General features: G+C 32.5%; 2 protein-coding genes across 5 annotated transcripts in view; one reads left to right on the top strand and one right to left on the bottom strand.

The window, feature by feature from the left end:
• Positions 1-19195, top strand: part of LOC145255712 (uncharacterized) — a 71204-nt gene extending 52009 nt beyond the window's left edge. The window contains exons 5-8 of one of the 3 annotated variants that reach the window (XM_080114302.1): positions 3866-4144; positions 10294-10476; positions 10961-11023; positions 17909-19195. In XM_080114302.1, coding sequence (XP_079970428.1) covers positions 3866-4144; positions 10294-10476; positions 10961-11023; positions 17909-17997 — 614 coding nt within the window. In that variant the 3' untranslated portion in view covers positions 17998-19195. The remainder of the gene's footprint in view (positions 1-3865; positions 4145-10293; positions 10477-10960; positions 11024-17908) is intronic. The other 2 variants (XM_080114304.1, XM_080114303.1) reach the window with 2 other exon arrangements.
• A 4875-nt stretch (positions 19196-24070) lies between these two features.
• Positions 24071-26878, bottom strand: part of LOC145255715 (E3 ubiquitin ligase Rnf121-like) — a 66618-nt gene continuing 63810 nt past the window's right edge. The window contains exon 8 of one of the 2 annotated variants that reach the window (XM_080114309.1): positions 24071-25786. In XM_080114309.1, the coding sequence (XP_079970435.1) occupies positions 25666-25786 (121 nt within the window). In that variant the 3' untranslated portion in view covers positions 24071-25665. The remainder of the gene's footprint in view (positions 25787-26878) is intronic. The other variant, XM_080114310.1, reaches the window with a different exon arrangement.

The raw sequence follows: 26878 nt of genomic DNA, 5'->3' as shown, positions 1-26878 counted from the left end.
GTTTAGATTTAGACATTGATAGAGAGTAAGGGAAATTGTTGATAGTGGTTGTAGCTAGACGAGTGCTTTTTGTGAAAGTTTGACAGGGGGTGCATAGATTGAAGCTCAGACAAGCATTTGCCATGAAAATAGCGATTGACCAGAGACAGGCTAGCAATGGCTCTTCTGTCGGAAAGAGCCTGTACTGAGGATTGAACCTTCAACTTAAAAATTATAATTATTAATTTGCACTTTATCGATTGTGCCATGTGAATTTCTACCTAGTTATGGCTAATGGAGCAAGAGCAGTCTACCTCTATGGATTAAATAAAGTGTTCTGTTCAAATTCTGCAGTTCAACAAGATGCACTTAAAGAATGTCAGAGGTGACAGTGGCCGAAACGTTGTGAGAATAACCTCCAAAAAGAAAACAGTAATCTGATATGATACAGTAAAGTTTTGTTTTTTGTTTATTTTTTAAAAAGGTAAAATTTGTTGAGTGAAGAAACATTAATGTTTTGAAATGTTTTATCTGTTGCTTTTTGTGATTCTCTGTCATTTATCGTCTCAATTCTTTGTCAGTTTGACTTTTACAGACTTCATGAAAGCTTGCATGGAAGAAGGGTAACAATCTACCAATGTGCTTCTCCCCATTCTCTCACTACAAGCCCCTCCCCTCATCTTTTCATTTATTATTTATTAATATTTCTTTAACATTATTTTTTGTCAATTTGCTGTTGATTCTTTTTATGCAGACATTTTGTTGAATGAATTTGTAAGATAAGCAGTCATGAAAATTGGCTGCATGAATCATCTTCCAAACAGCACTTTATCTACTCTTAAAAGAAATGTTCGACTTGTCACGATAATTCTAAAAAAAATAGTTTTTCTAATAAACTAATATTGATAAAAAATAGTTTTTCTAATAAACTAATATTGATGCGGTTTCAAAAATAGTTTGAAACAGCATTTCCTTCGGATTTGTATGCTGATTACTTATGTTATTTTCACTTGTCATTTTGAATAATGGCTTTTAAAAAAGAATCAAGAATTTCAGACATCGGAGCAAAGGTGCTGCTTCTAAATCTGCAGTTAAGCTCTTAGATCAACTGTTTTTAACTGTAATGCTGTCACACATAAAACTTGAGAGATGCTGTAAATTTCATCTATTACCCGATTTTTGATAGCTTTTTAAAAAATGTTGTTGAAGGTAATTATGACTTTTTAAAAAATTGTGAACATCTGATAAGCTTTAATGCGGTCTATAATACCATGAAATTATATCATTTAAAAGTAACTAAAGAAGCCATATTTGTCTGCATTTACTCCTAATCTATCTTTTGATCACCTCAGTATTTGCGTACCCTTCTTCTATTGCACAAACTTTTTTTATAATTATTTGATATTTGAAGATTGGCTGAACCCAACTAAACCTTTTACTACCATTGTTTGTTAGGATTGCTCATGTGCTTAACTCCCATCCCCCATGATTGTATTAATACGACTACTGCTTGTATATTTATAGTGTTTGCCTGTTGATGCATTGCTTGAGTTTGAAAACCTTGTCTTTTGTGTTTTTACCTGGCCTTATATTATAAAAAAATCTTTTTTGTCTTTTAACAAAATCATGTAATTGCAGAAAAAAAATTAACAGATTTTTCTTAGCTTGGAAAAAGGTATGATCAGACTTTTTTTTTGTTTCTTATTTTGTACAAAAATTCCTATTAAAGCTCACTCAGATATTCCAAATAATAAAAGAATTTACTAAATTTTATGTTAAAATGTATAAATTAGTTCAGTTAAAAAAATTTTTTTTAACTTAAATTTAAAACTGGATATTCAGATTTTAATAAAAACCATATTGTTGAGGAGGGGAAAATTATATATATGATAACCAAAACTTGTGTGAGTATTGCAATCATTATTAGTCTTTGCGTGAAAGAGCAGGACGCAAAATGTTTTAAATAATAAGAGAATAACAATAACAAAGACTTTCGCTGGCGAGTACTACTATTGACCGTAACCAGTTATACAGCCCTTTTAAAATTTTCATCTCTATTTTTCTCGTTATGTACTGAATATTTGTTAATGAAACCTATATGAAATATGTTCCTTATTAAATTTTAAAGACTTTCTATTCTGAAAGAAGTTTACAAAATTTAATCTAAAAAAGTTATTTTAAAGTTTTTGTTAAAAAAAAATTCAGATTTTCTCATTATTCAGATCTGTATTACAAAGAGAGGGTTGCAAAAATGAGTTGTGGTGTGAGAAATACAAACTGAAACAAAATATTCAGACCTGTAATAATACAAAGAGGGGGTTGCAAAAATGAGTTGTGGTGTGAGGAGAAATACAAACTGAAATAGAGAAGGAGAGTTGTAAAACTCTCCTTCTCTCTTATATGATAATAAATTAAATAAAATATAATCTTAAAAAGATAAGATACAAGTTAGAAAAGCATTTCATCCAAGGCATGAAAATTGTTAAACAAAATGTTTTTATCATAGGCTTTAAAAATAAAGGTACAAGATTCAATTTGAAATTTATTTATCTTCAAAGTGCATTTTATAAATTTTACAAAGTAAGGCATAAAAATGTAATTTAAATTGAATCAAAAAATTACCTTGGATTTATTTTATGTAATGTACATTTTGTTGCACTTTAAAAACATTATCTTTCATCTAGCAATTAATGATATAGGTATAAAATTTTCAATGAGTTTTTTAAAAAGTGCAACAGAATGTACATTACATAAAATAAATCCAAGGTAATTTTTTGATTCAATTTAAATTAAATTTTTATGCCTTACTTTGTAAAATTTATAAAAGTGCATTTTGAAGATAAATAAATTTCAAATTGAATCTTGTACCTTTATTTTTAAAGCCTATAGTAAAAACATTTTGTTTAACAATTTTCATGCCTTGGATGAAATGCTTTTCTAACTTGTATATATGATGGCCAAAACTTGTGTGAGTATTGCAATCATTATATACACACACACACTCACACTTTTTTAATATACCACTTCACTGGGAACAGACACACATACTCATTCACGGCAAAAGTTCAGTTTATTATATAAGCCTACAGTTGTTTTGGCGCATACTGATATTTTTTTTATATATAGTTCTGTGTATTATTTTTATTCTCATCAGCACTAAGAATATACAAAAAAATAAAACTAGGGATATTCCTCATACACAGATTTTATAATTTCAACTGAATGTGTCGTTTTATCCCTGCCGATTACATTATCAGGTACAGATATGAAGAAATTTGCAAAGGAAATTACCTCATTATTTCAGCGTATCCTTACGCAACATTTGAGGTCTTTAACTAAAGTATTTTTTTTTCCACACAATCTGTGTAAAAGCATCACTTAAACCAGAATCAAAATCTTTGATGCATTTCCTTGGTGATTTCTATGATGGATATTTCTGTAATAGCATTAACCAAGAAGCCACTTAATACCTAACATATTGTCGGAAATAAATTTCCTTTATTAAAAATATGTGTATGTGTGTCTTACTGTCTCAATGTCTCGAGCTACAATTGATAACGAAGCCTCATATCAAGACTTACCTCAAGTTTTTTTTTAATAAAATAAAAAATCAAATTAACATCCATTATGATTTACTTTACAACTGAAGCAATTAAAAAAAGATAATAAGATTATCATTCGCTCCTGATAAAATGATTGCTTGTACATAATATTTGGCCAAGTAAAGAATCACTTTTTTTTTCTTTTTGAATGTGTTTTATTTGATGTATTGTTTTATTTTAATTTATAAATTCCCTTGGATTTATGTCTTGCATATTTTTCTTTTTTTTTTTTTTCTTTTTTTTTCCCTTCCTCTCCCGGTCCCACCCAACACATGTTTATGTAGATAAATCAGTCTCGTCCAAGTCCCTGCCACTAGATGGCAGTGCACCTGCCAACCAAGACGGAAACAAGGCTGACGCCACCGACACCACTACTGACAATCCTATTCCACCTCCTCCACCTGCTTCTAGTGTAGCCAATGCCTCCTCCTCTTCCTCCTCCTCCTCCTCAGCCGAAGCTAAGAATAATGGCCAAGACTCTTCTGCAGCGGATGTTACATCTAATTGTTCCCTACTGATGCCCAGCAACGTGCCGCCCCTCGAGGACAGCCTTTCTGCCAATGGTAGTACGACACTCTCAATCAGATTCATTTAATATTTTGATCAACATCATTATTGATCAGCATTGCTATTATTGTTTTGTCTTTTAGTTTCCTCTCATTTTTCCCTCTCTCTCTTAAACTATTTTTGCCTATATTAGTTCTATGTTTAATGATCGAAAGAAACTCCAGTTTCCTTATTTCAGGTTTTGTTTTCTATTTTTATTCATGAAATCTTGCTATTGCATGCATAAACTTTTCCTTCTTAATGTGTGGCTCATTAGCCTAATGAATGGCATTACAGGCTATGGATTCAGCTATAGAGTTCAATTCCTATCGGATCTATTTTTGGTCACTTATGCACGAATACTGTTAGAAAAATGGATGGACCCACATTATCTTTAGCTATGGGTAAATTAACAATTTGCATTCAATAAATTGTATACAATATCAACAGTAAGTACTCATTCCCCATCTAAAAAAAAAAAAAAGAAAAAAAAAAGCTCATCTGTTGTTAAAAAGAAAACCAAAAGAAAAAAGTTCTATTTTAATTCAAGTCATAAGTTACTTCTGATACCACACAGTTGGGTTGTTTTAATTAATATGAATATTATAATCTATGTGCTGTATAAATTGTTTAAAAACATGTTTTTTTTAATATTATATCAAAGATATGTAATATAATTAATAATAAAAAAAATAAAATTTCACATTAAATAATGTTATGCCCCCCCCCAGCTACAATCTGTGAAGAATCAGAATTATTGGATTTTAGTTTTGTCACTTCACTTCTATTCGATTCCATTTTGTGATTTTACCCTTTTTGTACGATAATAGCCATGAAAAGAATCCATAAACTAATAATTTTTACAGTTTTTTTGATCATCCATACAATTTTGAAAACTTTGTTATAGTTTGTGAGTTTGCAAAGTTATTACCTCCTCCCCCCCCCCCCCGATTTAAATATTTTGTTTTATTCATAAAATCACACAAAAAACCTATTCTCCTCTTTGGTAAACAAATTGCTATTATAGTAAGCTGACATACTTCCTAACTTCCGGTGTGTCTGTTATCAGAGGCGGTGACAAAACAAATCACTTTTAGTCTTTCAATTTTATTGTTCTTCAGTATTTCTATTGTGAAGGGATTTATTGAAATAAAATATAAGAAAAGGACATTATTGAAAAATATACAATAAAAATTAATAAAAATAAATCTTTAAAAATAAAAAAAATTTAAAAAAAGCTCAAAAGTGTTTTTCAGTAATTCTTAAAAAAAAAAATAAAATGTAATAAAATAAAACCAATTTCAATAATTCTTAATAAAAATAAGACCGAAAACACTTTTCAATGATTATTAAATTAGAAAGAATGATTAGAAAAACATAAAAAAAAATAGATTACATGCACAGGGGAGAGAAAAAACGCATAGGAACTGATTTGCCTTGTCACTGCTTCTAGAAGTAGACACACCGGAGATTAGGAAGTACATTAGCTGACTATTACCATAATTGCAATAGTTTTATTTTTGTCATTGAATCAAAAAGAAACCACCGCATGTTAGGAATTATTTTTTTATCGGTAAATATCCAATTTGGAATTTCAGTTTATTATGGCAGAAACATTCTTATAAGCCATTTTGTTTTCTTGCAGGAGTTTGTCTTTTTTATAAATGTGTTTATATACTTTAATTTTGGTTTGGAAGAAATATTCAGTCTAGCATTTTAAAACGTGATACTAGACAACCTATAACAAGTTGGTGCATTAGTGTAGATATTTAGTGCCCTCAACCATTTAGCAAGATGAATATTCTAAAAGTACATTTATTTGGTGCTTCTTAGGAATAGGTATCTATAGGTCTGCAATCGTGATGTAAGCATTTCCAACTGCGAACAGAGAAAGTTGAATCAAGTTCTGAATTTACTGAAATATACAAAAAGTGCATTTTTAATTAATGGACAACTATTTTTGTAGCAATTAGAAATATCAAATTCCAACTTTTAACATTTTTTTTTGATAATACTAACACATTTTCAACTTTATTTGAGAATTCTTGTTAAAAGGGTTAGTTTTAAGGTTAGGTAGGGTTTGAAAAAAAAGTTTGGTCTGTGTTGCATAGAAGTAGCAGCATACACTTAAATACACAATCAAATAGACAATTTCTTTCATTAAATAATTTTAAATAAAAAAATAAATAAAACCTATTAATACATTTGGCTTGCTCAGTGAAACTCTCAATTGTTAAGTATTGAAGTTCTTTGATGTCTAATCCTAAAAAGTACCATTCATTTATTAATAGTTCATATATTAGATTTGAAGAAATTGTATGACTATTTAACTAGCATTTTTAATTACAATATTTTTTAGATGTTTCTCATTCAGGGTTCGTACAGATTTTCAAAGTATTTCAAAGCCTTCTCCGGATAAAATTCAAAGTTTTCAAAACAATATTTGATATATAAACAATAATATAATAAACAAAAAACTTGATTAACAACATAAAAAGTCATTTTCATTTATCTCTTTACTTCTTGAGGTAGTTTTAAAGGTCACACAGTTATTTATATGAAGTTCTCTAATGCACAATAAAACTGGTCAACTATTGACAGCTTTCGTTCGTTTTGTGTTTAATGCCAACCATGTGCAATTTCAAGGCACTTTCACCCATTTTGCTCAAAACAAATGACTTTTTACATACACGAATATATACCTGTCGACAATCGTATTTACATTCCCTGACTAATCCAAGCATGATTAAATGTTATTTTCCCAATTGTAGATTGGTCTATGCTGTGTTCGTTTTACTTTAAAATGTTTAATTTTCAGAAGTGAGGATACAAGAATTACATCCCTTTATCACAAAACTACCCAATGGAAAACATCAGATAGTTTTGTGATAATAATAATATGCAATTTCAGAACAATGTATTTTGATTTTATTTTCAATATTTATAAAACATTTTAATGGTATTTTTATTAATACTTAAAAACATAATTTAATAGTATTTATTGCGATTTTATTTTTAATATTTCAACACAAATTTTTACTGGCTATAAAGAATGATTTTCGAGGATTTTTCAAGGTAATAATAGAAAAAAGGCCTTTTCAAGACAAAAGTCAGAATTTAAGGACTTTTCAAGCCTGTGCGAACCCTGCTATTAGTAACAAATTATTTAGCTGTCATTGGCCTTTACTCAATTTAGATTATACTAAAATCTATTTTTGACTATGATTAAAAATAAAGTGAAAATCTATTGCTTGTACAGGGATTGAACTCCTAATTTTTAGAAAACTTTTGTGCTACCACCTCTTTCTCGTCTCCCGCATGCCCTCTTATCAAATATATCAGTGTAAAAACAATCAATCAAGCAAGATATTTAGAATTTTAATAACGATAAGTAATGTTTTCATTGAAATGGATATTTTGAGTTGTTTGCAAAAAATTAACATTTCATTCTTGATATTCAGTTGTATTTATAAACTTAATGAAACACTGATTAGTGTATTTAAAAAAAAATCAAGTATTATTTAAGTTTATAAAGTATTTTATTTTATAGCTTGCATGAAATGAATTTCAATGGATTTTTATCAGATAATTTCTACTATTAGTATTTGAGTTAGTATTTAAAAAATATTATTTTTGTTTTATTCATTTTTTGGGGGGGAGGTGGGACAGACTGTTGTATATTTCTTTCCAGATTAGTTGATAGATGACACATGGTTGATTTAGGAGAGATGTAGCTTGAATTAACTTCCGTAGCTGTCCATTTCAGTTAAGCTAAATGTTGTCTAATGTCACAAAAAAGAAAAAAAAAGATAGTTCAGAAAAAAATATTTTGTTAAATAAAACTATTGGTAGTTTTGAACTGTTAAAGCAGACTTTTACCGATGTTTAATTACATAAAAAGTTTGGGGAAAAATGAATCCAAATAAACTGGTGTAAAAGTTAAAATGAAACGTATTTTTGACAGAAATAATGAAAAACATTCATTGTATTTTTATTTTAATAACAAAGAAAATAAATGTAATTTTACTTTCTATTCAATTATTTATTTTTATAAATAACCTAAGGAAAATAATAAAATAACAATTTTTAGTTTTTATTCTTTGTTTTAGTCCTGGTACAGTTTTTGAGAGAAAAAAGAAACGGTTAAGGTGGATGGGTTAAAAATAAAAATAGTTTTTTTTGTTTGGTTTAAAAACTGTACAAGCTTTCTTCACCCCTTTTTTTGTCATTTTAGAAAATTTTGCAGATATTCTTTTGGAGTTAGCGCAAACATGAAGATTAGGGTTTGGCCATTCTTGTTTGGTATTGTCCCCAAGAAACTGCTTCTTGTGTGTTTTAATTGGTTAAGCACTTCAGCATTTTTTGGTTGTTTACATAAAAGGACAAAAGGTGCTGAACAAAGGTCTCTTTTGCCTGGCTCAAAAGCTGGACCAATAAACTATCAAAAAATATCTAAGAGGATCAAGTGAACATCTTCTATTCTGGCCGTCCAGATGGACAATAGCAAGAGAAGTCGTGTTTTTTCGATTTGTTAGCTCATCATTAGACTGATCTGACTGAATGGCCAGGATGTTTACTAATATCCTCATGAGAGCGAGAAATTTGGTTTTAATTGGGATGCTGCCACCTTGAGTAAATGAACCACAGTTCCTTCCTTGATATTTCCCAGGGCATCACAAGCACTGGAGATTAACTTTCCTCTTAATAAAATGGAGAGAAAGTGATGTTTGATGTCTTTAATTTGGACAACACTGGTTCCATAATAGAAAAAAAAAAAAAACTCATCATCTTGGTGATACTATCAAAGCACAGGAGCAGGTGCAAGAAAAGTGCATGGATTCAATTCAGGAAACTTGTGCTATTGCTAACAAGCAGGACATTATCACCGTCAATCAAGGAAAGAATATTAGACGTGTGTACAGTGTGATGATGTATGGAAGTGAAACCTAGCCAGGAAGGGTTGAGGATATGCGTTGCATGAAGAGAAATGATATGAGAATGATACAATGGATATGTAATGTGAGTTTTAAAGATCTCTGAGGAAAATTAAATCTGGACAGTATAGGGAGATGTGTGAAGAACAGGAGACTTTAATAGTATGGTCACATTGAAAGAAAAGAGTTTTTGGATCAGTAGAGCAGTTGAGGTAGCAGGGTTTATTGGCAAGAAAAACATGGCAAGAAGGATAAATTTGAGAGAAAGCGGGATAATAAAAACTTGGCCAGAAATAGGTTATTTTGGAAACCAAGTTTAAAAGCCATTCAACACATGCTAGTATGTAAAAATGGACGTTAAACGAAATATGATGGGATTCAATATTTCAAACTGAACTTGTTTTAATCTCCACAGTTGCTCTCATTCCACATCCCATTCCTTTTGTATCAGTTAATTTCTTTAACTTACCAAAGATTAAACTCTTAATTTAGACTTCTACAGTAACATGGACAAAGTAGTCGGTTTTTGTGCCCAGTGCAAAACAATCTCAATTGATTTACTGGCATTTATAAATCATTATGCCATTAGTATAATTAGTTAACTGAACTCATACTGTGATTATTTTTACTTTTATTTATTTTTTTTAATTTTTACTTTAGGATATGTTCATTTCATAAATAGGATTGCTGTAAGAGTGTTTATAATAAAACATCAATGTTTAACTTGTTACAAATTATTAAAGATAGAAATAAGTTATTTGTAAAAACAGATAATTGGCAGACATATGCAATGTGTCATTTTCAAACTATAAAACAATTCTTTTTTTTTTTAAACTGACTTGTTCAATTTTTAAATGGAGGTTTATTTTTTTTATGCAAGCTTAAAATGACCCCTTTACTTTAAACTGACTAAAGAAAACCATAAAATTTTGTTAAAATTAGAAAATACTTTCAGCTAAAAATTTATTGCTTGTAATTAAAACCTTTATTTTTTCCAAGGATACAAAATGTTGTGCTGAATAATTAAAGTTAATGTTTATCTTACAAATAAAACTGATCTTTTCAATAGATTTGCTGTTACAATCTTCATTGCAATCAAACAATAACCAAAAAATCTTGAGGCAATTTCAACATTATACTCTGTGTGCATATGTGAAGAGAGAGAGTGGGTGTAGCATCACAGAGGAGTCGAAGGGCACTTGCATGTTTTACTTATTCTATTGCTCTTGTAGGCTCCTCCCTGTACACAGATGAAGGAAACACTATGCAGTCACAGGGTTCCAACTACAGTGACATGTACGGTGCAGGAAACACATGTATGAATGACGATTCCAATTCCAATATGTCGTTTCCAGACCAGTCAAACCAGGACTATTCACAGGACAGTACTGAAGCTGATCCCGACATGCGAATGGGTAAGTATATTGCAATATCTTCATAATCAATGTTTTTGCAAGTAATGTAAGTAAACACATTTGGCGGCAAAACTTGTCATTTTTGCACACAAAAACTAAAAAATCTTTATTTTCTTCAAAATAGAAACTAGTGTAAATCAACATTTTGTGACGAAATATTGATTGAATTCTCATGCAAATCCAACCAAAACATTTTGTTTCTGTTCAGCTCAGGTATAGTTCCGCACAGTCCTAGAAGGTTTACCCTCCTAGGCTTTATCTCCTCTTTAAGTAAGGGTTAATTCATTGCTAATTGTTCAAGGTATCCTTATTGAGGAATGCAGACAGGGCTGTTCAGGCAATTTTTGATAGGCCATATTGCACTGGCTTCTTAAAACCACACTCGACCTTCTGTCTAACCTCTACTGGATAGAAAGTAAATAAAATCTTGAAAGTTGTATGTAATTCTGTTAGATGTTGCTAATCTCACCATGTTGTCTTTCAGCCAGGAGCATGATGGGAGAAGACAGGACTTCACAAACGAAAGATAGTGCGGAAGACACAAATGGTGAGATTGGCATTTTTTTTCTATTAAAAATTATCTTTGCTGATTAAAAGAATGAAAAAAATTTGGAGATTGCCCGGGCGTAAAATACGCTTGAATATGATATTTAAATTTGTCCAGATTTCGTATATATTATTATAGAGTCGTGATTTCAAAAGTAAAAAAAAAAAAAAACATATCTAGGTGCCGTCAGTTAGAATCGAAACTGAAACTGTAGCATTCAAAGCTGGTGACATTACCACTGTACCAATGTGACACGCATATAAACCGTTTAAAATTTTAAAATAAACTCAGATGAATGTACAAAATGTATAATGATTTTTTTCAATTTGACGCCTTAAAAACAATTTTTAACGGCTAAAGACCCATAACAAGAACGGCCTGTAAAAAAATCCAATCATTTGAGACCCCTAGTGCCGCTCTGCGACTTTTAGTTTCGGAGGAGATAGAGTTTGAAAATATGGAGACAGACAAACAGACATAGCCGTTTATATATTAGATGAGATGACTGACCAAGTTTTATGATTTCAGGTTCAAATGAACAGCTACAACAGGAATTAGAATACACCTTACTAAAGCCTGATTGTCACAACTAGTGAATTTCAAAAATACAATCTGGACATGAGGACAATTTAGAAGAACGATATGCAACAAAATTCTGTATTAAACTTGGGGAAAAAATGCTACAGAAATGTATGGAATGCTTCAGACTACTTTTTGACCATCTTGCATGAATCGAGCATCAGTTTTTTAGTGGCATAAGAGATTCAAGGAAGGCAGAAAGTCTGTAAGGTATGGGAGGAGTAAAGAAGTCAAAACATCAGAGTTGATTGGTGAAATAAGGAATTGTTGTGTATCTATAGAGACAATAAGTGCACAGTTTGATGTCGATGTAGGAACTGTACACACTTTTATTCGTGAGGAACTGAATTTGTGGAAAATTTGCACAACGTTTGTCCCAAGGGTGCTCAGAAACAATCAGAAAGAAAGACATCATGACAGCAAGGAGATGGTCGAGCTGAACAGTTCTTGAAGCTCTGGTGACCTGCAATGAAAGCTGGATCTACTGCTATAAACCAGAGACTAAAAGAATTCCCAGTCGAAGCATGCTGACTCTCTCAGACCCAAGAAGGCCAGACAGAGCAAATCCACCCAGAAACTTATGATCCTTTTTTTTTTTTTTTTTTTTTTTTTTGACAACACGGGATTGATCTACATGCACTGGGTTCCCACTGGACAGACAGTCAACAGGGAATACTATGTTGAAGTTTTAAAGGAGTTCAAGGAGAGATTCAGTCGGAGGAGGCCAGCACTCTTCAAATCGGGTCAGTGGCATTTCCACCAGTACAATGTACCAGCCCACAACTCCATCCTTGTCACAGACTATTTGATTTGGGTATCAAAACAGTTCCTCATTTCCGCTATAGTCCAGACCTCTTTCCCTTTGACTTTTGGTTATTCCCTAAGCTCAAGAAAAACCTTAGAGGCTGTCATTATGAGAAGATGAAAGAGCCTGTGAAAAGGGTCATTGACATGCTCACAAGAGGATTTTCATAGGGGCTTCCAGAAGTTGTTGGAATAGTACTACAAGTGCATTGCAGCTGGAGGAGATTACTTTGAAGGGGATTAGTTTCATGTACTAATCTGAAAGATAATAAAATTAGATACAATACTTAAACGATCAAAATTATGTTAAAAATAAGAAAGCCTTTGTTGTAAATTATCTATAAGTAAATTGCTATATGTAAATTGCCTATGGGTTCAGACTTTTACACCACCCTTTATATATAATACTAGCGGGGGGGGGGGAACCTTGCCGGTTGTAAAATACGCTTAAATATATTTTAATTCATGCAGATTTTATATTTATTATTACAGAACCAATTTTCTATTGAAAATTATATTGTACCTAATATAAAGTACTGATTGCAAAAGTTTTAAAAAACAAAAATGAATTGGGTGCTCCAGTCATGTTTCCTACTGTTTTGAGCTTAACCCGGCAGACATAAGTTTTAAAATTAAATCACTTTTAACTATACTTTTATTTATTTACTTTTTTTTTTTACAAAGGAGTCACCACCGGAGGCCACTCAAGGATAAGGGTTGATGTGACAATATTGTAATCGTTAGTAGTGGAAATTTGGTAAATTGGATTCCTTAAGAGGACGGCTCATCAAGAACTTGGTCACGTTGGACTTTAAGACAACCATATTGTAGTCAGAAAGTAGGGAAACTGAAGAGAGTTCCACAGGTGTACAGTTCTAAGAAAGGAGCTTTGTTCATGGAATCTATGTTTAGGCACAAATAAAGAGTGAGGGAAATTTTTGATAGTGGTTTCAGCTAGATGAGTGTTTTTCGTGAAAGTTTGGCAAAGGGGGGCATAGATTGGCGCTCAGACAAGCACTTAGCATGAAAATAACGATAAAGCAGAGATGTGCTCACAATGTCTCTTCTGTGAGGTTGCAGGGAAGAAAAAAGGGTATCCCCCACTAGGTTACAAAGTCTATTTTGAACTCTGATGTGGCAACATTACTCCGTCTTTGGATGGACTTGGCTCTTATACATGTAGAGAATTACATCAGCAGTGAGATATCTACTGGAGCGGTAGAACGATCTCACCATTTTTCCAGCGACTTTGACAACGGATTTGATGTACATATTCCATTTCAGATCAGGAGTAAAGGTCAGACCCAGAAGCTTGTCAAAACATGGTGTCTCCTTAAGACAAGAGCCATTCATTGATGCCAGACAAAGCATTGATGATATAAAGATAGAAGCTTGGTTTTAGATGCATTAAAATCAACCAGCCACCTCTTTCCCCATTGTACCACATGCTCAAGATCAGAGAAGAGAGAATCAAAGAACTTGGTCGTTTACAGCCTTTGAAGTGTTGCTATAGATGGTAGTGGTGTCAGCATAAATGATCATTGATGTAGATCAGGAAGAGAGTTGGAACTTCAGCATTAATACTGTGAGCTTCTGATTTCTGCCCACCAACCACTACTCTTATGAACCTCTCTGAGAGAAATGATTTAATAATTGATAAAACATTTCTAGCTATATCATAGCTGAAGATCTTATGGAATAGACCTTTATGCCATACCCTATTGAAGGCCTTTGATATGTCAAGAGCAATTGCCCTAGAAAGGAAGCCTCTGTCGAGAGATTTGCTAATCCTATGAGACATCTGCTGTAGATCTGGAAGAACGGAAACCATATTGCATGTAATTAAGGTTATTTTTGCTGAGGTGGTTGCCTACTTCTCTATTTAACACGGATTCCAGTAACTGTCTTGTGACGCACAGACTTATTGCACTGAGAGGGAGATAATCGATCACCTGAATTCTTAAATACGGGGCAAACTGATGAGGTTTTCCAAGGTGTTGGGAAGCAATTCTCCTTAAGACAACGCTTAAATAGCTTTCTAAGTATGTGAGCTAGTTCTGGTTGAAGCTTTTTGAACACTATAATAGGAATATCAAGGTTTTTGGTTAGCTTGGCAACATCACACACAGATATTTGTATGTCGCAAAGCATGTTTTCAGATACAGGAGGATATATGGGGAGTTGGTAGTCTTGATGACATAGGGTAGAATTAGCTGCAAAGTTCTTGGCAAAGAGTTTGGCTCTGTCTGATGCTGACAAGATTACCTTAAGTCCATTGATGATGGTTGGGATAGAGCACATGCTTCTATTCAGGACTGTTATTTGCCAAAACTGGTAGTAACCAAGCTGCTGCTCAGCTACTTTGGACTTGATGGACTGAACATACAACTCTTGCATTTTTTATTACTCTTTTACAATGGTTGCTCGCAGTCCTGAAAGCGGTTTTTGTCTCAGAACGTTGGGAGCAATGGAAAAAGTGATGTCTGTGCACAATGGATCATGACTGGCTGTTAGCTTCTTGCTGGAACTTTAAGAATATACCTACAATTAACCATTCCGTCAGGTCTGCTACTATAGAGGATACATTCTTTTTAAACATGGAATGCAGAAGTACACAGGCGGCAAAAAGAAAGTCCACACTTGTAATTTTGTCAAAAACTGCAAATTTAAGCTAAATTTAATGTAACTGTTTAAACAAACTACACCTCATTTGATTGGCCTTTTATCCTTCTATAATTTTACCTGTTCGTATTTGACTTTTAATTGAAATATTCTAGTGTTCACGTTAATTTAAAAAAATAACTTCAAATTGAGGAGGCAAAAAGAAAGTCCGCACAATGGAAAATTGTTATTTAAATGTAACTTTAGAACATTAATGCAACACAAATACAGCAGGAACACAATAGACTAGTTAATATTTAGTAGCATAACCCTTCTGCAATTTGACAGCCTGCAATCTTTTGGTAATTCCTTGAATTAGATGGCAACAATACTCCAATTTGTTCAAAGTTCTTCCAAATTTGAAATTTTATCATTGTGTAGCTGTTGCTTGATGTAATACCATACATTTTCGATAGGATTGAGATCTGGAGATTGTGCAGGCCAATCCAAACGCGGAATATCATGCTCTTCCAGGAACCTCTCAACATTACCAGCTGTGTGAATAGGAGCATTATCCTGCGTGAAGATGGGACTATCATCCAAATTCCGACCAAAGTAGGGTAGAAAATGCTCAGTCACATATTAATGTACGTATTCAAATTAATTCGACCTTGCAAGCGAACTATAGGCCCTTGACCATTGGTGCTAATAATGCTCTACACCAAAACTGAACCTCCACCACCTTGCAGCATTGAAACTGAGCACCTAGGATTCTTTGTCTTTCCTCCGATGGATGTACTGCCTACCATCACTGCCTAGTCTATTGAACTTGCTTTCATCACTAAAAAGCACTTTTGACCAATATGAAGAGTCCTGATCTTCATTGCATCTGACGAAATCCAGACAGCACTTTCTGTTCTTTACAGAAATCATTGGCTTGCGTCTTGCAACATATCCTCGCAAATTAAATTCCTTTAATCTGTTCTTGACAGTAGAAAGAGAGCACTTTTTAACAAGATTGCACTGTTGTTGGATTTGGAGAGCCGTTTCAAATCTGTTTCTTAGGCTGCAGATCTTGATAGCATTGTCTTCCCTATTAGAAGTAACTCTAGTATGACCAGATTTAGGAGCATCACAAACACTGCCAGTGTTTTGGTGCTTTTGCACCGTTTTCTCATCACATTTCAATCTGCGGCCGATTTCTCAATTGGATGAACCAGAAAGGTGGAGATTAATGAGCTCCTGATGATCACGAAGAGAAAGTCGTAACATATGATCTAAATGTTACGTTGTATAACCTGGAACAACAACAATTACGATTAGAGATGCTGTTGGTGGATATTTTAAACTGATTAAAGGGCGATAATTTAAGCTGGTTTTAAGTGAATTTGTTGCTGTGGACTTTCTTTTTGCCTCCTCAATTTCAAGTTATTTTTTTTTTTTAAATTGACGTGAACCCTAGAATCTTTCAATTCAAAGTCAAATATGAACAGGTAAAATTGTAGAGGAATAAAAGGCGAATCAAATGAGGTATAGATTGTTTAAACAGTTACATTAAATTTAACTTAAATTTGCAGTTTTTGAAAAAATTACAAGTGCAGACTTTTGTTTTGCCGGCACTGTAGATCTCGTATAAATGTATGGAAGCTATCCAAGTAAGCCATAGTGTATCGATATACTGTACGATGGAGAGGTACGTCTGAGGACTTATTTGCTTTTATCTTAACTGATACAACCGAATGGTCAGAAGATCCCATTGTGGACAGAATGAAGGATGAACATAGCTTAGGACAAGTGAGAAAAAGGTCATACTTTCCGTGTTGGACACTCGGGTGGGGTTGTGAACAATCTGGAGAAATTGTGACAGAACCTCCTCTCATCAGCTGCCTTATTCGAGTGGTCTAACCATTTCACATTGTGAACAAACAGGATGTGGTCAATTTTCTCATATATGCTCTGAAATATAGTAACTCCGCTGTTGTGGGGGCGATAGAGGGCAAACATAAACACAGTGGTGTAAGCAAGTGCAACCTGGAAGCGCATATAAGGTTATTTAGGGTCTTCTCCGAAAATGCGCCTTCCACATTGAAAGCCATCTCTAATGTAGGCACATATTCCATACCCATGGTGACCTTGCGGTCAGATTTGGATGTTAAGTTAGAGTATCCTTTAATTATGAACTCATCTAGAGAAATAGTCGGTCCCATGCCAGTTTTACTTAGGAATAATAGGTCTGGTTTGGTCTCCTGTGATTGGGTTTCAACCACTGGAAGATTGGAACGTAGACCCCTGATGTTAGGGAAGACATGGCCATGAGGGAAGATCTACGTTGGAAGTTGAAGATTTGAGTTTTGGGATTTGTGGAACAGATCGACAGATTTGGTTAGAGCAAGGCAGAGAGAGAAAGTAAGGAAGAAAAAGAAACCAAGAAGTTTTTTTTTTTTTTTGGCCCATAAGGTAAAGCTGTACAATTACCCACTAATATGGCATCGAGAAGCCCCACCAAGCGCAAACTAATATAAATGTCAGCAAGTTGAAACGAACATTTTTGCATTGCAACTTGCTGACCTCTGTATTCATCCTAACCAAGATTTTACTCGTTGGAAACCATCTTTGGTGTATGATTGCTACTTCCTGTTAATTTTAGTGTTATGTGATCAGTAGTATAAGAGTTTATTGGTTAAATATTTTCACACAGACAGACATGCACATCTAGTGTTTCATTTATATAATCACCTGCAATTTTTCACAATAGCAAAAACAACAACAAAAAATCTTTTGGGATGTTGACTTCAAATATTTGATTGTAAGTTATCTCTACTTGTTTGGTTCACTTTGAAACTTGTGATTTCCTTTTCCTTTTACCATGAAAATTTGATACAAATGATTTTTTTATTACAGATTCCGAACCACCCGTGTTGGAGCCAGAGACAGATTCTGCTCCTCCAGCTGCAAAGCGTCATCGCAGGGAATCAGGTGGTTCCAGTTGAAAAGGGACATCCTCATCTATATGAGTGAGAGTGGGAGTAAATGTGAGCGAGTGCCGAGTACATCTTTCATTGGCCTACACGTCGACTACTCTATATCCACACACCCCTCCCCTTAAATGTTTTCAGTTAATGAATCATTCAGCCCAACTGGTCTTCTTTCATGGAGGAATTTAAATTTAAAATATTACCAATCTTTGATCAAGAAACTAAAAAAATTTTCATGGCTGTCAAACAATTTGGTGTTTTCTTTGAATCGATTTATAGAATTTGGTTGTTTGTCTTGTAAAAAAAAAAAAAAAAAAATTTTTTTTTTTTTTTACTTAGATTACTGAAACTCGAAATATTTAAAAAGTCAGTTGAGTACGACTTTATACATTCAAGATATGTAATATTCAGCCATACAAATTTGGTAAAGATGACAGACAAAAATCTCTGCGATTGTTGTTGTATGAGTAAGAACTGTCATTGAGTGTATGCCATGCAAAAACTGGCTATGGAATAAAGTAAGAAGTTTTAATATTTTTTAATAACGTTCATCTCAAGGTCCATAAATTTTCTCTGTTCACAATTTGAAGATTAACATCAAAATAATCAATTCATTAGATTAAAAAAAACAACTTAAACAGTAATTTTGTGCTTCTCAGAGAGGAAACTATTAGCCAGTATTTGCATGAAAATGAAACCATGCTTGTATAGACTCATTGTCTTTCATCTTTAACCAAATATGCATAAATGCTAAAATAGATTTTTATTTAGAAATTGGAAGATAGATGAAACTTCAGTTCTTTTTTCACATTCATTTGATTCTTCCACTATTGCCCCAATTTTCATTCATTTAAAACCTTTTTCTTGCAAAAGACCATCAAAAATCCCAAGTGGCTGAACAGTTAAAAAAGCTGCAACAATTTCTTCACATGTATATGTATATCTATCCAAAAGTTTTTGTAAAAAGACCAGATGCATTCTTTTCCTCCCAACTTTCTGACAGCTGATCTTCAGATCTCTGTGGGCAGAGTGGAACCAGAATATGAACTCATCACCATCTCCTCCTCTCTTACCAAAAAGAACAGTTTGGTCGACTGTAGACTTTTTTGTGTGTGTTCATCTCATATCCACTTCATTATTTTGATTTAAGTTTTTTTGTTTTTTTTCTAATGCAACATTTTAGTTGGTAATAAATTGGAAAAGTTAAAACATATCAATGTTTGTTTTGAATAAGAATGATTGTTGTATTGGTGAGATATGTTATTTTAGTAAACATATACGTGAATATAAAAAAACAAAACAAAAAACATTTCACTTTAGATCATAAAGGAAACAAAAAGAAATCTGTTTATGCTTAATCACACAAATCCTCTCAATATTATGATTAAAACATGTTTAAAGTATTACCTCCTAAATTCTATGGTTTTGTGCCTTATTTAGAACTAGTTATGACAATGTTTAAAGTAGCAATACACATGAAAAAATTGAAATAGCTTAAAATATTTCAATATTGGTATACATAGAAAGAGCTTGATGAGCTAAGAAAGAATCTTTTCAAATTTTTAAAATCTGATTAAAATTAAGGAAGTTACAACTATTTTTGTGCCTCACTCGTTTGAATATTTTCCCCTCTTTAAGACCATATACGTTTCGTCACATTTTTTACACTACTTTTTCAGTAAAAATGTCATATCTTCGTTAAAACACAAGATTAAGCAATGAAATTTGCCATAGAAGTGTATTTTTGTACAAGGAATCAGAATATGTGACTGAAAATATCCCAAATTTTATGGTTTCCAAATAATCTGCAGTAAATGTGCATAAATATGCTGCAATTCCTTAAAAATGCCATGTATCCATAAACAGAACAGAAGTTGGAGAACTCAAAGTTGAATTGTAATGTGCTTTATGTACAAAAAACTTAAATCTAAACATAGGACCATTTAAAAATGAATATATTGCAATATTTCTTTGGTATTATTGTAGATTAACACCTTCTGTTTTACCCCTTCTGACTACCCCTCCAAAATGTGATTCTACCTTTTTAGGCAATTATGTATGAAATGCCATGAAAAACTTTAATGAAAGATAAACAAATTATTTTAGAATTTAATGTAAAATAATTCCCCATTGCAAATCATTCTAGCATTTTAGGGCAGTTAACTGGTTTTTTTATGGGCGATAAATCCTGTATGCTTTTTGTTTTTTTAAGATGATTATGTGTGGTTTTAAGAGGGGTTCTATGCAATGAGAATATGGGAAGGGTTGTCATTCGAACTTTGAATTAATTGTAGGGCTAAGGAAAATTATATGTGAACATACTGAAGACTTGACAGAAACAACAAAAACAATATTAGAGGGGGGACGGTTAGTTTCACAAAAATTTAATTTCAAATAAATATCTTACAAAAAGTTGTGTGTATTCGACAGGTAAATAAGTCAGCAAATGTTATATTTAGTTTTAATTTAATAAGAAACTGCGTTACGAAATTTCGAAGAAAATTCCATAAATTTGTTGATTTATATTTTCGAGGTTGAACGTGTTTATTCCATAGGCTTATTTTCGAGGTTGAACGTGTTTATTCCATACTACGCTGGAGCAGGTGGTAAAAATACCTTTTGCTTAATAAGTAGAAAAAAAACAATGGGGTTTGTATTACTGTACACACAGATTCGAAAAAGTTATCAAAAAACAAACACATAACAAATAAATGTTATCAAAGGCAAAATAAGTTACTTTTCTACCTAACTGGATACGTTTTTAGTGTTTTTATTTAATGTAACATGTTTATTCAGCTCGAAAAACAGTGCTTACCGATGTATTGAAAAGTTAAAAATGGCGGCCGACTATCTTTCACATGGTAAGTTTGGGAAAATGAGTTAAAAATAAAAAAACTAGTCAAAATACTGTTAAAAACCTGCCGAATGTATATCCGCCTATGTCACAGTAACATATTGAGCGAGTTTCTAACAGTATTTTTTTCTAGTTTTTTATTTATAACTCATTTTCCTAAACTTATCACCTCAAAGAGAGAGTCGTCCGCCATTTTAAATTTTCGAATACATCGGTAAACATGTTTATTCAGCTCGGAAAACAGTTACATTAAATATAAACACTAAAAACAAATCCAGTTAGGTAGAAAAGTAACTTATCTTGCCTTTGATAACATTTATTTGTTATATATTTGTTTTTTGACAACTTTTTCAAATCTATGTGTATAGTAATACAAACAAGATTTCCATACATCTTTTGATTTTGAAAAAACATTTGTGGCTGTTCGCAGTAAAACATGGTTTAATACTAAATTAATTTGACCAAACTTGAGAAATAGAAACTTTTTTTCAGGTAGGTCCTTTTAAATTATCATCAATTACCGCGGTCCTACTCAACATAGAATACTTTTAATTGATAAAGATAGTAAAAAGAATGATTTACTTACTAGTGGGTGTCCGATGAAATTTTTTTTCAAAATGTTCGATACTCGTCATATTAAAGTCTTATTTTTAACACGACAAAAAAAGAAATGGTCAAAAATATTTTGGACACTTGACAGTATTAAGATTAACACTCTTCTGATTGTTTCCTAAATTTCATGACGAAATTCTTCATACAATCATGGTACGGGCCTTTGGAAAACAGGGAGGGTCTTTACAAAACCGTACCAAAAACGCCACAACTTTTACACGCTATTTTCACCATATTTTTTGGTCTCCGCGTGTTTCTTTGGCTTTTCCGTATAAAAAAATCTAAACTGAACCTGTAGCAAAATCAAGCTCCCTGGCACTCATGCCTGGGATGTCCAGAAAAGCAATCAGCTTTGAGCAATGCAGGGAAACCCCCTTATATCAGACAATTGCTATTCATTTGGACACTCCCCTTTTCTTATGGGGAGCTGGTTTTCTCCAACATCTTGGGGGAAACAAACAAAACTAGCTTGCAGCCAAAGTTAAGTTTCCCCTATGGTGTGATGTTTGACCTTGTTAAATTTACGTGTCTGTCACCTAACTTTTTAATTGTTAAATTAAAACTCTTTTCAGTTCCTGTCCCATCGTGGCCGAGCGGTAAGATGTCAGGTTTTTTCACACTTTCTTTTACACCTTGGCTTCGGGTTCGAGCCTACCTGCCTCGCAAAATTTGTTTTCTTTTACACCGACAAACGGACGTCGTGTCTACATTTATTTTGATTTTAATTCACGCTATTCCTTCCTTTCACATATTTATTTATACGAAAAAGATCAACAAAGTGAAACTCACCGATGCAAAGCCATCAGCTGCCTTTCATGCCGGGACGTCTTGAAAGCAATTAACTTTGATCAATGTGAGGGAAACCCTTCATATCAGACAATTGCTATTCATTTGAGAATTCCCTTTTTTTTGGGAAAGTTTGGTTTCCCCAACATTGTGGGGAAACAAATAAATGAAACCACGGAAAGCTGAACTGGCCTTCAGCCAACGTTCATTTCTGGACGTGTGTATTCACTTAGTAAGTAAATTTTTTGTATTGACATCGCTAAATTTGAACGCTTGTAATTTCCTATGGTTTCATAGCGTAGCAATAAAATGTCATTTTTTTCTTTCACTTCCTTTTCCACCTTCGTGTCATGGGTTCGAGCCTGCCTGCTAACACTTTTTTTTTTGTGCTTAACACACATCTCCAAACACCTGGGCAATGCCAGGTACCCCCGCTAGTTTGTATAAATAAAAAAAAAAATTGAATTCTATACCAATAAAGCTAAAACATGTTCAACAGAAAAACCAAAACAACTGAGATATAAACAAATTAATGTGTGACAGTGGAAGAACTTCTGAGAGATCTTTTTTAAAGCACAAGCCAATATTTGCCATAAGCTAGTAAACAATTCAGATTAAAAACAAGAAAAATGTGGAAATCAGAGCTTATGACTGGAACTTGTAAAATTTAAAATTATAAGCAGAAAACTTTAAAGAATTTCCTCATTTGAAATTTAGCAAAATTTCAGAGTAATGCTGGATGGCAGAGGTTGTTCATGACTTTGTATGTCAAGAACAATTCAATTCTGACGAGATAAATCTCCAAATAAGAATTTGCTGAAATTGATTTTCAGTAGTTTTGAAAATGCATGTTAGTCTCAAGGAACTTGTTTGTTTATTGCAAACTTAAACGTTTATCGATATCAACCTTAGATTTCTACAAAAGTGATCTGAGGGTTTTGGGAATTAGCAACAGATAGAATACCTTGTGTTCTATTCATCCTGATTGTAGATGGGCTGTGCACCATCCTTTTTTCTGGTCTGAATATTTGTAATCAAGTCTTAATTTCTAATTAAGATGCAGAAAACTCCAGCCATTACTAACTAGCCAAGTGTTACCATGATCAACTAAGGGAAAGTAGCAGCTATTTATATGTAGTGTGATGATGTATGAAGATTAGGAGTTCGTCCGTCAATTGGTGGCGCCCAATGTACCCACTGATTGGAAGAAGTGCCAAGGTGGTCAGCTTAAGACTTGGATTGTAACAATAACAGCAGAGATGGAGCTCGTGTCCGATTCTTGCGCTTTTGGTGTCCATCGCTGGAACTGTGAATGGCTAGATCATGTTGTTGACAGATACCAAGACGAGGGTGGATGGCTTTGATCTGAGATACGGTTAACAGCATTGGAGCCAGCTCAACCCATCTCGGGTGAACGCTGCTACAGGCAGGCAAGCAAAATGAAGTTTGGTAAGTGAGAGTTGAGGATATCTGTTGCATAAATAGAAATGATACAATAAATGTGTAATGTGAGTCTTAATGACCTGCTTAAAACTGGGATCGCAGTCCTTTATCTAGACTGCATCAGGAAGTGTATATATAGAACGGGATACTTCATAGTATGATCGCATTGAAAGAATGGATGACAATTCATGCTGTGTGTACACAATGGGATAAAGTCCCGGCCAGAAATCGAAGTTGACTTCTAAACTCGTAAAACAGATGTTAAAATAAAATATGGCGAGAGAGAACTCTCACTTTGCAATTAAAAAATTTCCACAATTTTAAATTTCAACTTGATTGAGAATTGAAAAAAAAATGTTTTTTACTTTTTGAAAAATCATTTACAACAAAAGCAAGGTTTCTTATAAATTTTTATGCATTTTTGTATAAAGGAGAATTATTCAAATATATTTACAATAATAAAATAAAAATTTTAACATAAGATTTGAACAAATCTTGGAGGGAAAAAAAAAATTAAAGATTTTTTTTGTTTGTTTAATTGTAAGGAAAATGTCTTTTGCACAGCACGGAACGAAAAGGTGGCAGCGTCGAACTGTTCAAATCCTCTCGGAAGTCTTCCAATAATATAAAAAAAAAAAAAAATGACCCAGAGTAAAAAGGAAGCAGTACTCAATAAGGTTGTGTTTTGTTTGCTTCCTTTAATTCGATTCTACTTATCAGCAGAAAAAAAATGATTTGGGACATTTTCTATGTGTGGAGGGGTACTGCTGCTATGTCACCTATTTTGTCTCTTATTAAGTGGATTTAGAGTGTGCGGTTCGCCCTAATCAAAATTTCAAGCTATAAATATATTATTCAAGCTTTCCAAACAAAATAAGGAAATTTAAGATTAAAATTAATTTTTAAGCTTCCCACTCCCATTTCATTTCTGAATTTTTGTAGGGATTCAAAATAAATAAATAAAGCTTCTTGGATCAGAATAGTTATGTGAGGGGAGGGTAGATTAAAAGAACAGAACCATAATCATCCATTCATTTAGGAAAATCAAAATCCACTTTCAGAGGTCTCCACAAATCTAAAAAAAACAAAAAAAAAAAAACAAAGCTATTAGTTAAATAAATCACATTTTCATTGATAAGATGTGCCCTTAACCAAAAGGTTTCAGTGGGAATCTGATTATTGGAGCTAAATATTTTTTTTTCTTTTTATCCAAAGATTCTTGGAAGTATAAAAATATTGCAGGTTAATCTCCATTTGTCAAGAAACCATTGCAGATTGACAATTTTTCTTTTTTTGGAAAGGGGGAGAAGGGATTAGAAACACAAAAAGAAATGGACCCATAGGAAAGCTGTAGTTTTTTTTGTTTTTGTTTTTTTTTAACTTATTGGAATAATTAAATTTTTTTAAAAGTAAAAATAATTAAAAAGAAGCTCAATCTCATGTGTAAAACATGTCTAAGAAATCTTTCTGAAAATATGAAAAGTTGATGAGAGAAATGAGGATCTTCTCTCTCTCTTTCCCTTTAAAATATTTTAAGATGAAGATTTTTCTGGATATTTGCTTTTTTTTTTTTTAAATCAAATGTTTTTATTTCATTTTTTCTTGAACACAATCTCATTCTTGCCTCCTTCATTCTCCGTCTCTGTTATTAATAAAATAAATTAATCTATTTTTAAAGATTTTATAAATGAAGATTTAATTAAAACAAATCCCAAAATTTAAATAAAAATTCTTACAATAAATGTTTGAAAAAAAAAAAAAAAAAAAAAAAATCTGCAAAATAGCTGGTCAAAAAGCAGCTATTTAAAAAAAAAAAAAAATTTATTTGTATTCAGAATATAAGGCTTTGGGGTGGAGGTTGAAGATCCATTTTCCTATAAAACGAACAATCCTCCCCCTTCCAATTTAAGAGGTTGAGTGACAGCAGTAAAAAGTGCGAGGTGGGGGGGGGGATCATTTTCAACAAAAGAAGCAGGTCTTCATTCCTCTCACTCTAGTCCAATCATCCAGTTGATGGTCTGAACAATGACGATGATGACTGGTTGCCAGACAATCATGTAACGAATCCAATCCAAAAGATTGCCAAAAAGAATGTGTGGTTTTTCCCAGCTGAATACAAAAAAAGTTAATGGAAAAAAACAAAATGCAGAATAATCAGAAAACAAAAAAAATATCTTCATTCTCTCCATTTTTATCATCCTCCTAAAAAATGTTATTACATTGACGAATTTGTGGAGATGGATTCTATTGTTTTTTTAATGTGTATTTCTACAAAGTTTAGTTAATTTTTTGGATAAAACTGGAGAAAAGAGTTTTCATCAACTTCATTTTTGCATAAAATTAAAACTGTATGCTCGTCTACAACACATGTCAACAATTTCTCATCACTTTTTGTCTGTGCCTAAAACTCAAATATTCCATGAGCAAAGTTTCTTTCATAGAACTACTTGTCTGTGGAACACAATAGCCTCCCAGCTGACTATAACATGATTATTTTCAAGTCTAATGTAAACAAGTTCTTGTTGAGCCATCCTCTTAAATTATGGTATCATCTCACTGTCTACCTAACATTAACCCTTATCCTTGAGTGGCCTGCGGGCCTCGGTAAACGCTGACCTAAAAAAAACACGAGTATTGGTTGTGACATAAGCACAATAGTAATCTAAATGCAAAAGAGGTATCATTTCTCACTAATGATAAAAAGTCAAAACAGCAGATTTCAAGTTAATTCAATTTTACAAACCTTTTTTATGTATATCCTATATCAGATGCAAGATTAATTTGCATATTAGTTTTGAAAAAGGAAATTTTATAAATTAACTTATTTGTTATGGATTTTAATAATTCTATTTTGCAATATTGTTTTATTTCCTGGGCAATTATTTAACGTTTTTGTTCAAATGTTCCTTAATCTATTTCCAAATTGCAAGTGAAAAGGCAAATTAAAAGATGAATAAACCGATTTCGAAATTACAAAACTATTAATGTTTCATGTTTACAACAAAATTATAAAATATTTCAAACAAGCAGAGATACACAGTAATAATTTATTTGTTACTAATAACAATAGATTTCCTACGGTTGTCACACGAGGTAAAACTTAGCAAAAAAAATTTTTTTTTTATAAAATAAAATGGTACTTGTACAGTTTAATCAAGACATTAAAAAAAATGAAAATATCGAAAAAAGTTTAAATTGTAC

This window comes from Euprymna scolopes, chromosome 31, assembly GCF_053919585.1.
Source record: "Euprymna scolopes isolate OS-2025 chromosome 31, ASM5391958v1, whole genome shotgun sequence".
Lineage (NCBI taxonomy): Eukaryota > Metazoa > Mollusca > Cephalopoda > Sepiida > Sepiolidae > Euprymna > Euprymna scolopes.
The sequence above is the reverse complement of the archived record's forward strand: the minus strand, read 5'-3'. Positions and strand labels throughout refer to the sequence as shown.